Source organism: Peromyscus maniculatus, chromosome 5 (genome assembly GCF_049852395.1).
Source record: "Peromyscus maniculatus bairdii isolate BWxNUB_F1_BW_parent chromosome 5, HU_Pman_BW_mat_3.1, whole genome shotgun sequence".
NCBI lineage: Eukaryota > Metazoa > Chordata > Mammalia > Rodentia > Cricetidae > Peromyscus > Peromyscus maniculatus.
Genome location: NC_134856.1, coordinates 101,660,738 through 101,674,147, shown reverse-complemented (window position 1 = coordinate 101,674,147; position 13,410 = coordinate 101,660,738). Strand labels below are relative to the sequence as shown.

Here is a 13,410-nt window from a genome sequence, read left to right as displayed (position 1 = left end):
ATTTCTACTGAAGTATTTTTCCTCCTTCTCTGCAGTGTGATGAGTTCCATTTCTAACTGTCCTCTATCAATCAATCCTCTGTGTGAATAGGCTGCATAGGCTATCAACTGTGCTTAAGGACTTGTCCCGAGATCTTAGAGTTTAGATGCTATATGAAATACCTATCAGGATTTCCTTAAGAGTTAATGGGTCAACAGCAGGATCACATACTTTGTATTTTATGGATGCTCTTGTGTTTCTTCAGCTTAGGCTTACACGGCGAGCATAGCTAAGCCTTCAGGAGGCAATCGATGTCTACTCAATACTTCTGGTTAGAACCTGCTTCTCCTCTTGCCCCGCTATGCTCATCTCAGTGTCTAGGTCTCAATGACTATGAGTGTGATATGGGACTTACCTTTCCTCTGACAAGCAGAGACAATGGTAAATCTAAGTCTTCAGCTTTCATACTGTTCTGCTAATTCCATGAGCAGTGGGTAGCTAAGTGGCCTCTGCTCCCAGTACCAAGAAAGCAGTGAGTGGGGTGCCTATGGCGTAGCACACTATGAACCAGGTTGGGCATCCCAGCCACCACAGCTCCACAGACAGGGCTGTGAGGACCAGCAAATGCACAGAGAATATCCTGCCCTATTTGTGATGGGAAGTACTAAGATGTCCTGGGCGTGAGATGAGTGCCCGGCCCTACTTGGTGCCTGAGTTATTAAGGGGGAAAGAAGCATTACTGTTTGTGGTGCAGCACCCAGGACAATGGGGAAAAGCGTTTTGATCCGAGCATCTTCAGCACGGTGTGGCAACAGATGATGAGAACACAGGCATCGCCAGTTGGCCTCTCCTCTTTATTGGTCATCGTTAGCTGAGTTTTCAAAGTGTCTAGCTAAAGACAGAGTTGGAAATCTGACAAACACACATGACTATCTCCCGTATCTCTAAAATTTTTCAAAACCCCATTCATCAGAAAAATCTTTCTGCAGACAACACATGAAGATCTTTTAAGCATCATTCTCCTGCCTTTGTCGAAAGTGTGATTTTCAATCACATTTAATAGATCACTAATTTCCTAACAGAAGTCAAAGGAAATCAATTTTTTTTTTTTGTCAAAAGACTGTTTTGTTTGACATATTATGTGGACCTTACAATGTACATATTAGGTCAAACCCTCAAAACAGAAGCATGTTTCCCATCGTAGGATGGTCATACAGAGTAAACACCCAGGCCCCTCTGAACACAAAAACCTGTACAGCAGCTTTCCCTCTTGCGCCGTCCACACCAGAGGACCAACCACAAACAGGGCTGCGTGGCTTAAAGAAAAAAACTGAAGCGATCATAAAAAAAAAGTGCTGCAAGATGTGTCTATGAAGAGAACTGCAGTGAGCCCTTAAGGCAAGTGGTGTGTGGCCTTCCGTAGGCTGTCCCAGGCAGTACCTACCGCCTTATCCTGCAAGTGTGGCCTTATTCTGTAAGTGTGGCCTTATCCTGTCAGTGTGGCTCCATCCATCGTGGAAAGTAATTAGTTTGTACTTTTCTTCAGGTTTGGTTTCTTGGGGGCACTTCTAGCTTTGATGTTCTTCTTAGGGCTGGCAGTTTTGGGGACGGGTGGCTTTCCCTTCGGCTTGGGGGGGTTACTGCGGCTGGTGCGGCTGGCTGTTCGCTTCTTGTCCTGAACTGTTTTCTGCTGTTCACGGAGCCTCTCTTCCCACTGCTGGGAGGCAATTTGTAAAGGTAACCATCAAATACATGTCACCCTTTTATGCTGTTCAACCAATAGGAGAGCTGACCCAGGGGGTTTCGCATTAGGGCAGTTCCACTGTGATATTGCGGCAATGATTCTAGATTCCTTATGCTGGGCACTTATGCACCCAGTGACTGCAAAATGCTCCGTATGCAAAGAAGTCTAAATACTCAACTCATTCCTTTAGAGCTCACACAGATCTTCTGGGCACCATTGTCACAACCAGTAAACAAGTACACAGAGGTTATTTGCAGAGGTCCATAGGGCCACTAAAAGTTCTTGACAGAATTCAAAGTCCTCTAGCTGTTTCTAGAGCTCAAGCCCCTCACCTGTGTGCTTCTGATGGCCAGCCTCAGAATACAGTATCTCTACACAGCAAAGCATTCTAACATAACGTTGCCATCACTAAAAGCAGCAAACTATGTAGTCTCCTTGCAAAGCCAGTGATCCACTACATTGAAGTAATTACCTACATCCAAAGGAAATCAAAACTAGTAGTTCCCCTTCTTCGATGGATCTTCCAAGAAACCACATGCATAATGCTGACCTTGCACAGCACTGTGCTGTCTAGATGCTGTGGCTTTTGTTGTATATCTGTACCTATGGTAAAGTTTAACTAGCATGTTAGCACAGCAAAAGATAATGATATCAAGAATAAAATTATTGTATCCATTTACTATAATAAATGTGGTCTCCCTCAAAATGTCTTACTGTATTGTTTTGTATTTTTGAACTGTGATTAACTGCAGGAAAAAACAAACAAAAACCAAAACATGAGGTACAGAGAGGCAGATAAATGGTGTTGTATGATATTTTGTTTGTGTTCTGACAAAGTTTGCCTGGAGATCAGAGGGTGGAACTAGCCACCAGGCAGTGGTAGCGCACACCTTTAATCCCAGCACTTGGGAGAAGGAAGCAGGGAGATCAGACATTCAAGGCCACTCTGGGCTACACTAGATTGAAACTTTCTAAGAGAGAACCAGAGCCAGGCAGTGGTGGTGCATGCCTTTAATCCCAGCATTAGGGAGGTGGAGACAAGATTATAAGGCGAGTGGAGACAGGAGACAGATCCCCTTTTCCGTCTGAGGATTCATGGAGATAAGAAGTCTCTAGTGGCCGCTGCTACTCTGCTTCTCTGATTTTTCAGGTTATTACCCTGATATTTGCCTCTTGGGTTTTATTGATAAGACTAACTAGGATCATGCTTCAAAGGGGAACTGCTGTAACTCACTAAAGTGCCCAGACCACTGGGGAATGAGTTATCTTATGGATAACCAAGCTTCCCTGAGAGCAAAGTTGTGGTATGCATGTATGTATTTTTTATTTTGGTGTGTATGTGCACATATGTGTGGGAGGTCAGAGGTTGAATTCCTTTCTCCACTGATTTTTTCAGTTATATTTTTGTCTTGGAAACCAGCAATGCAATTTTGCTAGAATATTGTATCTCATTACAGTGAACACACTTGCCGGGTAGCTCGTGAGTCTCTGATGGGAGTTTTAGCACAGGTCTAACACAGTGGCATTTGGTTCTGTTTTACAGGCATGCTCAGTGTTTAGCTGTTTTCTCCCTACGTTAATTCTTATTCATCCAAACTGAAAAACTGGACAGGAATGATTTCTGTTTTAAAACTAAAATATAAATTCTCCTCAATGACTGAATTTATTTTGAGGAGCAAGGGTGCTTTAAAAATTCCAAACCAGTTAGCATTTTTAATTGCAGATGATATTCATCTGGGGTGGGGAGAATATTCTAACTCTAACATAATTATCAATATGGGAGTGATATTACCATTAAGACTATGCATTTGACCACAAATGAATTACTTTTGCTTATGGTTATTTAGAGACAGAGCTTACATTATTTTAAATGCAGTATGGTTAAATGGTTAGTTGTGGTATGTGTTTTAGAAGTATTTGCATATCTACAGATATATGTTAATTTTTATATGAATACTGAATTTTTATGCCATTTGCTGTATTAACTAAACTGTAATACAATAAAGCAAGAACAATGCCTAATTTAACCCAGAAATAATTGGTGCCTTAAATTTGAGTACAATTGCATCAACTGTAAAGTTGGATAACAGTTTCTGATAATAATTCCAAGTAAATTAGATGTGATTCTCAACTGCAGATTCAAAAGACAGGTGTTCTTGCCATTACTGGCTCTTTGTGAGAGCTTGGGGAAGAAGACATTATGGGAAAATACCCAATTTGTAGAATTTTCTTACAGTCATTTCTACCCATGCCCACCATTTTGCTAATTATACTTACTATGGACCTTCTACTAAGTTGATCTCTCCATTTTTCAACTAAACAATTTTCAAGAAGCATCATCCTAGGAAAAAAAAGTAAATTTCTTGATAATTAAATTTTGATTATAAAAGTCAAACATTTACCAATACAGAAGATCATACTTGTTTTCAAATAACTCTTATCCCCATAACCTATATATCTACTATTAATAATTTATGGATTTTTCTTCTTCCTATATGTTTTTCTGATCACACTGCATATATAAACCATACTTTACATTTCTTGTCATTGTTATGTTTGTTTTCTGGGATGATTAGAAGACACAAAATAAACTATAAACTATATATAGTACAACTATGGGTATCCACTTAGCTGCACTCTACTCTCCTTACTCTTATTGTGTTGAATATCCTTGAACAGAATAGTGTGCACTGGGTTATCGTTTCCTTTCGACGGGTTCTGGGCCAAAAGGGGCTTTCTGTTTTTATGTTTTGAGAACTGGTGCAATGGTTAAGAGACCTGGCTGCTCTTGCAGAGGATCTGAGTTTGGTTCCCAGCACAACACAGAGGAGAACAACCAGCTCTTAACTCCGGTTCCAATGGATATAATGCCCTCTTCTGTGCTCCATGGGAATGCCACACATATGATGCATAGACATACAGGTGGCAAAACAGCCACACACATAAAGTAGAAATAAATAAATCTTTAAAAAGGGGTTTTTAATAGAGTACCAATCATTTTACAAAGAGCCTCATTTTCATCTAGTTCACTAACATTAAAATACTAAATAAAAGTAAAACCTGTTTATTTGAGCTTGGGAAATACAAAGGTAAGTTTTAATGTTTATTTACTGTTTGCGCTTGTGGAAATTTTCTATGTGGATTCATGCATACATTTATGCATTATGTTCATAACACTTTAAATGGTAATTTTAGAGAGTAATATCTCCATGTTCATCATATCCATTACAGAGGCATGCCATTTTCTATTGGCTTTTGTGACTGTTGTGCACATGACATCATCCAGTCAAAATGTTCACCGACATTTTCCTTTGCAATTTCTTGCATTGGTTTTGTGCTTATAAAGCACTTTGCATTTCAGGTGTCATGTTTCTAATCATCTAATTTTGTCCTTTTTGACCATGGTTTTAAAATGTTCACCAACTTAATCCATTCTAAATTTGTGTCATAATACAGTGGAAAAAAACAGGCTATTTTTCTAAACAAGTATATTTGTAACCAATACATTCATATGTTATTGTTTTATTATATTCCCATCATAAAATATTCTTTTATTTATTTTAATTATTTTCAAAAATATTTCCATTATCTGGGTCTGTTTCTCACATGCTTATATTTCCTGCTATTTGGAACAGAGACTGATACAGGAAGGTTCCAAGTCTGAGGTCTGCTTGGACTACGGAAGGAGTTCAAGGTCTGCCTGTATGACACTGTCTTAAAATAAAAAGTAAACTGAGGGCTGAAGACTTAACTATGCCATAAAAAGCTTGGCTCAATGAGCGCTCAAGGCCCTAAGAACAATCTTCAGCAATGGAGATAAATAAAGGGAAAGTATTTCCTTTGTTTTATCTGTGTGTCTGTTCTTAACTACACAGTAGTAGCTGTACGCCAGTTTTGTGTTTCTTCATAATATAGATCTCTAATTACTTTCAAAATCTTCTTTACATAAATCCCAGTCATCCAAAAAATAATTGCACTGGATGAGTCTATAATCCACTCATCTGCCCAGAAAGAACTGGAAGACTAATAACTTAGTATGTCCCCAAATGAACCCTGCTTTGCTACAGCACATATAAACACAATGAATCGATGAATCTATAAGCATGACCACTTCTTGAGAGAATCAGTTGTAAGTAGAAGGATGGTTCAAAAGCTGAGAACATGCAGCGCTATGGGAGGGGAATCAAAAACTGAAGGAATACAAAACCAGGCATTGAAATGATGACATTTCCAAAAGATGCATTTGCTTTTTAAGTTTAGAGGAACGGAGTCTTGGGCTTTATCAAAAGTAACTTATAAGCATGAATGCCAGAGAATGAAAAAGAAGGATGTTATATAAAATTGTGTGATTTTTTTTCTTAGATAACATTACTGCAAGTTTGGGGGTCTGTCCCAGGAAATGAGCTGAGAAGTTCAATTCTATATTCTAGGAAATGTACTGATGTATGAAAAAATGACTAGAGAAAGAAGTGAGTAGATGAGCTATCCCCACTAGAGGTATGTGTGTGTTTATTCAATTATGCTTTGCTTTGTAATGACTTAATTTGACATTATATATTCTCAGTTTCAGAAACCGTCTTAAAGTTTCTGTGTGTGTTTGTGGTGTGCAATGTTCTATGAAAGGTACTTCAAAGCATAGATTAGGAAAACACATAGAACTTTAGTCTAAGATGGCTACTAGTTAGCCTCTAAGCTACTTCAAAGCATAGATTAGGAAAACACATAGAACTTTAGTCTAAGATGGCTACTAGTTAGCCTCTAAGCTACTTCATGGTACCTTAAAATTCAGACCTCTTCATGATGAGACTGATACAATGACTTGACAATAACTGCTCTTACTCAAAATAATTTACTTGTTGATGTATTTTAAATCACCTAATGGATTCTGAAATAAGTTTTTAAAGATCCTATTTAAATATTTTAATAAATTTTCCTCATTCTATTAACTAGAAATTTAGAATTCAGATAATAAATAAACTATTTAGGAAATACAGCATCCCAGAAGAGACATATACTACAATATGTTTTAAATGACAACTAGTATTGCTTTGTTCTGTAAAACCATGACTGCTGATGAGATTTACGCTCCACATGCAATTCCTCTGCTCCCTGGAACCTACCTTGAACGCCACTCATAACACATGATGAGGACATCTTGATGGGGCAGGATATGTGGACACTGGCAGGAGGAATTCGTGATGAGGGGGACTTGTGTTCGAGGTATGGGCGAGGAAGACTTGAAGATCTCCTTCACATCCACCACTGTTGTTACTTCATTGCAGCCACTCCTCTGGATGGCTTTGATTTTGGCATGGATAACTGCAATTGAAAACCCAAGTAACTGTTGTTATCGAAGCTCTTGTGGGGAAACTAGGGACAGTGTTTTAAGGTCAGATCCAGAGCCTCTCTTACAGTGTTAGTCCTGTAATTATGGTCATGTCCAAGCAGCCCCGGTGCAGTCAGAAAGCCCACACTGCTAAATGCAAAGCATCCTATTTTGTCATCATTGTCCGAGAATTCATGATTCACATCGCAAAATGAAAAGAGAATTAGAAGGCCAGCGTTAGCCTGGATTGACAGGTCACCCAAACTTTCACGTAAACATTTTTATCTGTTCCTACTTTCCCTCTTATGAGTTGGAGGATGGTCATGGGATCAGATTTGGAAGTCAAGGTAAAGCTTGTATTCCTTCAGCCACCCAACTTAATTTCTTTTTACAGAAAAAAATCATTAGTCATAACTGCCAGGTCCCACAGAATGCTGGCATTTATCTAACCACCAAAAATCCTCCTACAGTCCAAGTTGAACTCATTTCTGCATATTTAGATAGCCTGAGACCTAACACTAATATTTTCCAACTGCAAGAAATCTCTGAAAGCTGCTGTTCTCAGTTCATTAATTTCACAAACCGACAGTGAAGGCCCAGGGTGAGTGGAGAAGAGATTGCTATTATAGGAGGATGTTCAGGTCACCACCTCTGACCAAGTTTTAAGTTCCAGATTCTTTGGATTCTGGCTATTTAGTACTTCTAGTGGAGTTGCGGATCAGCCCAACACAGGTCTGTTTTGGATTCCACCCTAGGAATCTGGCTTGAGGAAGAGTCAAACATGTATCAACTGAACAGTTAATCACCAAGGTGTTTCCAAATCATGGCACTCCAGAGGTGGCACTCCATGGCACTCCATGGTAGGATTAGATAGCCTCTGGTTAGACCCATGGGCTCGATCTTGGCAGACAAGGAACAAAGCAGACAAGATTAAGACAACATCTGCATGGAACATGTTTCAAGAAGAAACAAAAGCTACTCGGGAGAAAATGAAATTCTCTCTGTGTGTGGTGTGTGTGTGTGTGTGTGTGTGTGTGTGTGTGTGTGTGTGTGTGTGTGACATATGGGTGGATACATGTATGTGCTGGTGCAAGCAATTGAATTGCCTCAGATCTCAAGTACATATTTTAAAAGAACACAATTAAATTTAATTCCAAATGATGACAGTCGAATTAAAAATACTTAAAACTTTTAAAATACCATGACTTTTTTTTTTTGGTTTGTTTTTTCTTTGGAGGAAGTACTAATTGATTTGTTCAAGTAAAAGAGAGAGGAGCGTTAACGTGTGCATCTGTAGCTGTTGATGAGGAAAAAGACACATGGTTAGGTCTTCATCCTCTGGTCTTCAGATAATCCAGTCCTGATCTGAACCCTCACCCTTCCTGCAGTGAGACAACTGAGGCAGGGAACAGTGGCCCCTGCCACTTCGTGCACAGCAGTTTTCACTGAGTCCATTTCTATCTGTGCGATTTATTTTATTTTTTCTTTGATTTATCCAGAAAAGCAAGAAGCTTTATAGTGTTGTTGAGAGTTCCAGAAACCATATAATTAACAACAAGAGCAACAAAATCCATCATCCCCTTTCCTTGACTGGTACATCCAGGCTGATGTGATTTCCCTACCTTGTTGTGCCAAGTCCCCAAAGCAAATGCCATTGTCGGAAGACTTACCGTAGCTGTAGTTTTTGCTCAGGTACGTGGCCAAAGTTGGCTTCACCTTTTTGCACTTGCACCGATCTAAAAGAGACACAAAATACATGGGAGGTGGGGAAGAGACATCACTCCGGCACAAAGCAAGGGGCGCCTGAGGACGGAACTCACCAGGGCTCAGGCGTTTACAGTCAGCATCAAAGGGCCTTTCCTGCATCATCATATCTGGTGTGATGTCTATCCACTTCACATCTGGAACACAAACAGGGCCACGGGGGGGGGGGGGGGGGGTGGGGGGGGGTGTAGTCAACGACTGTGTCCCTCATCCAGATTGAATAAGGAATCATCAGAGGCTACAAGCCAACACAAACATCCAACACAATATTACCACTGCAGAAATAGCCTGCAATTGTCACCTACTTTTCTCACAACGCCCCAGAAAGAAGCCTGCGAGCCAAGAATTTGCTTACTCAAACAGAACGTGATGTGAAAGAACACCCTTGACACCAATCTGGATCAATCTTATCCCCCCACCCCCACCCCAGCCATCTTGATACTGTTGCTCCAAGTTAACAAGTTAACAGTTCTCCGATCAGAACAACCAGACTATTTATTTCCACATTGCCACCTCTAACTGCCCTGCGAAGCTGCATTACCAAAAACGAAGCATAACTTCAAGGCATTTATGAGATTTAAACAATTGTCTAATTTACATTTTTTTCTAATATTCTTAGAAAGAGAGGAGTTTAAAGCAAGACTCATAAATCACACCAGCCCCTTTGAATCACATCCTGGACCCGGTCTCTTTAAATAGCAGATGATCTGACTTAGGAGAAGCCTCGGTAAAATAATGCAACACTGTTCTCAGGTTTCATTTCAAGAAGTGAATTCAGAGTGCTCCTTCCAACAAAATCAGTAAAATAGCAGGAAAGAGAAGAGCAGGAAGTAACACAGTGATCAGATTAGCCAACATACCACACAGTGCTGGGCTCAGTGACCACAACAGAGGAACAGAGTGGAGTTGATCCAACATTCAGGGCAACTACATTCACAAACTTTACTCTTGGAGGGGAGTGAGAATTACTATTGCTCTTTGAGAAAGAACTTCCAATCAGCACTAAATGAGAGCCTATTAACCACCACATGGTGGGGCTGATTCAAGCATTGGGTAAGGTGAAGGATGCAGGCTTAACATCAACCCACACCCACAGTAATATATGTTTGCCAGGGCTATTGTTTCTGCTATCTACCTTAAATAAAAACCACTTAAATGGTTTGCCCCCAAGCAACTTGATTCCCTCCCTCCCTTGAGAAATCCCTGTGAAGAATCTTCCCTGTCTTTCACCTTCCTCAAGGCTCAGTGAACTGTGATGAGACAGGAGCTGGTCAGCTGTATGTGAGGCCACCTGGTTCTCACGAGATTGTGTCAGCCCCTGGACTCTCTTGGCCTCCCGGGATATCTACCTCCTCTTGCCTTACCTTCCGGAAGGTCAGTGACTATGGCCTCGGGAGAGATGCATACTCCACGGTCATAGACGGGCAGCTCGTCGCAGGCCAGACTCTCTGGCCAGCTGTGGTTGTACATCTTCATGAGAGGCTCGCAGTCGTCGCGTGCGCGCTGGCACACAGACTTGCAGGGCTTGATGGGGTCGTGCAAGAACTCCAGGGTACAGATGGGTGCGTACATGGCGCAGAGGAAGAAGCGCAACACCGAGCTGCAGTTCACATCCACCAGCTCCTCGTACTGCTCGATGGCCAGGATGGCGTTCTCCTGCGTGCTGTGGTGCAGGTGGTTGGGCATCCGGGTGATGTTCCAGGGCATGTGCCGGCACATGGGGATGCGCACAGCCTCGCAGGGCGCGCCGCGCACGCCCAGCGCCAGGCGCAGCCACAGGCACAAAGCCACCAGGATGGAGAGGAGCATGGCACTGTCCTACCCCGCTGCTGCTGGCAGGAAGGACCCTTCTCTTCCAGCCTCCCTGCTCTCGCTATCTCTTCACCTAGGAGCAGCGGGTGAACTTTCCTGCCGGTCCGCACTGATGGGGAGTTCTGGGGTCCGGGCGCAGATTGCCCCTGGGCGCTCGGAGCACCAGCAGCGCCAGCACTCAACCTCCAGAGCACCGACCCGCGCAGGAAGCTCCAGTCTCGGACTCCGCAGCTCGGAGCGCAGCCGGACACGGCCATTGCGGGACCCTATTTATCCAGACTCGTCCCCTGACGTGGGCTCAGCAGCCTTGGCAGCTGCAAGCGCAGAGTCGGCTCCCGGCTCCGCTGCTCCACCCCCAGCCTCTCGTGCAGAAGCGGTGACATCATCTCTGCCGCTCGGCAGTCAAGGGCTGCAATCTTGCCTGCCCCCGAAGTCCCTCCCTTTTTAGGGTGGCTAGTCCTTTTTTCTTCAGATCAACAAAAGGAACACCTTGCATTCAGTCATTTGGGACATCCAATACAAGGCGGTGCAGGGAAGAGTTTGAAGAGACAGAACACAACACTCTTTGCTCAGTCGGCCTTCAAGTTTCCCTAAGTACAGAGTTGGAGCAACATGACCCCGCGGCGCCCTTTAATTTAGAAACATTTGCTCTTTTGTTCCGGTAGGGGGCGAGAGAGGTGCCAAGTAAAGAGCGGAGTGTGGAGCCTAGAAAGCCCAGCGAAGCAGGTGTTGGAACCAGCACCAAGGGACAATTTATATAAGCCTCCCCCAATCCGCCCCCGGTTGTGTGGGGTTTGTTGTTGCTACTGATGTTGTTTTGTGGCCACTGGGCTTAGTTCTGGCTCAAGTTTTACCAGGCATTTGGTTTATGCCTGCTCCAGGAACTTAGATTAACTTTCTAATGGGAGCAAAAGAGAGAACAAACAAAAATTCCCACCACTTTCCTATAGCTGTTAGGAGATGGCACACTTGGAGAGGGCTCACTCTTAGGCAGCCAATTTAAACTTGTGGCATATTTAACTAAGCAGGCCCCTCACGGCCTCACCTCAAAGTTTCATGGGCTTCCCTGATGTTCTCTGATTGCCTAGTCTTTAAGAAAGAGAGGGCGAGGAATACAGTTCAGAGGTAGAGCACTTACCGAGCATGGGTGAGGTCCGGGGTTCATCCCAGCACTGAAAGAAAACATGAAAAGAAGGAAAAGGTTAAGACAGGTATTGGGAGGCACAGGGTAGAGCTCAAGTTCGCCCTCAGCCTGGGGGAAGCTGTCTCCCACGCTGTCTGTAAGCCTAGCAGGCCTACCGTCTGTCCCTGTGTTCTATAGACTGTGTAACACGGACAGCAGTGGAGGGCCGCGGGAAACAGTCCAATGTTCTTCCTCTCCCCGCCCTCCAAAAAGGCTGTGACTCTAGCTTTAGCACGAAAGCCATTGTCCTCTAGATGAGCCATTGTCCTCTGCAGTGACTCCCTTTTGGTCCCGCTGCGCTTACTTCTCTTTCCTCCTAAGTGCCTGCTGCTCTCCAGGACTGTGCCCTCAGGCCTCTTCTCGACCCCAACTCTCCACTCTGCTCCAGGTTTCCTCAACCTTGGCACTTTTGAAACTTGGAACTGGATAGTTTCTTGGTGACTGTGCCCTGGAGAGAGGGAGGCACGAACCATCTGCCCAGCCACCTCAAATCCCATGAACTCCCTCCTTCTTTCTGGATTCAGTGACTATTTGTATGCTCTGGGCTTCCACATTTAAACTTGGTACCGCATTCTCATGTTATACAGAACTGTCTTTGGTCATCTCTGCATGGGTATCCCACAGTCATCTCAAAGCCGACTAACCAACTGGAATTTAGCTTCCTTCCTTTCTCCAACTGAATGCCCATTTCCCCCAATCAGAAGCCTCGGCCGGCCGCAAACTGAAATCTTGCTCTTCATTTCCAAGCTCCGTTTCACACTATCCATCCCCATTTCCTTGACTCAGCCAGGTTCTCTGGCCTGTATTATGCACAGCAGCTTCTTTCCTGACACCCTGCCACTCTGTCTGGACCTGCATATTCTTCTCCCTGTGGCACGGGAGGAGCAAGCTTTCTAATGCACATTCCTTATGAGGCTTTTCTCTGGCTTTTTATGGGCTGGTGGCTCTCACAGTCCTCAGTATTAATAACAATAAAACACTTACCAGCTTTTAAAGCCCTGAGTGACCTGGCTCCAGAATGCCCTTCTGATGCTTAAACTCCAATAGTGGACCTGTCATTCACTTGCCCTCACTTAGGAACACCTCCAACCACTTCCTACTGCCCCACTCTCCTTCATACTTGCTATTAAGTGCAAATGTAACTCAAATTCTAAAGCAAGGGTCTTTAAAAGAAAACGTCCCCATCTTGTCTTGATTGTATAATATTAATCCTATCATTAGTTAAAAACAACCCCAATTCGTTCACACAGATGTAAACCCCGAGATACACAAACCTCTAGACTTGAAGCTTTGCCATGTAGGGACAGAGAAGTCTTACTGAGGTGTGACTTCGAGGCAGCGTAAAGGCCCGAGACTGGGCATTGCCCAGTGGCCACAACAGTAATTAGTGTCATTTCTTCAGGACCCATCATGACACTTTAAATTTGTTTGAAAACAAAACAAACAAAACAGAAAAAAACAAGGTCACGATTTTGCCAAGAAACAAGTTTACAGCAGCCAGAGAAACTACTGCACCTTTGCTTTCCCCCTGGACCCCTTAAAATCACCCCACTGAGGGTTTGTGGGTTGAAAGCTGCACATTTTGGAGAAAAGTGTCCCTTC

At 43.1% G+C, this 13,410-nt stretch overlaps 1 protein-coding gene across 2 annotated transcripts; it reads right to left on the bottom strand.

Annotated features, from left to right (window-relative positions):
* Positions 1 to 814: 814 nt before the first annotated feature.
* Sfrp4 (secreted frizzled related protein 4) lies at positions 815 to 11,330 on the bottom strand. Of its 2 annotated transcripts, none has more exons than XM_042278253.2 (6): positions 10,178 to 11,330; positions 8,870 to 8,950; positions 8,720 to 8,785; positions 6,844 to 7,042; positions 4,001 to 4,064; positions 815 to 1,696 (listed from the first exon to the last, which is right to left on the bottom strand). In XM_042278253.2, exons 1-6 carry the CDS (start codon positions 10,620 to 10,622, stop codon positions 1,505 to 1,507), a joined length of 1,047 nt encoding a protein of 348 aa, XP_042134187.1. In that variant the 5' UTR covers positions 10,623 to 11,330; the 3' UTR covers positions 815 to 1,504. The 2 variants fall into 2 exon arrangements, with proteins under 2 accessions (XP_042134187.1, XP_076429082.1); XM_076572967.1 differs by having other exon boundaries at positions 1,356 to 1,696; positions 10,163 to 10,758.
* Between the last annotated feature and the right edge of the window lie 2,080 nt (positions 11,331 to 13,410).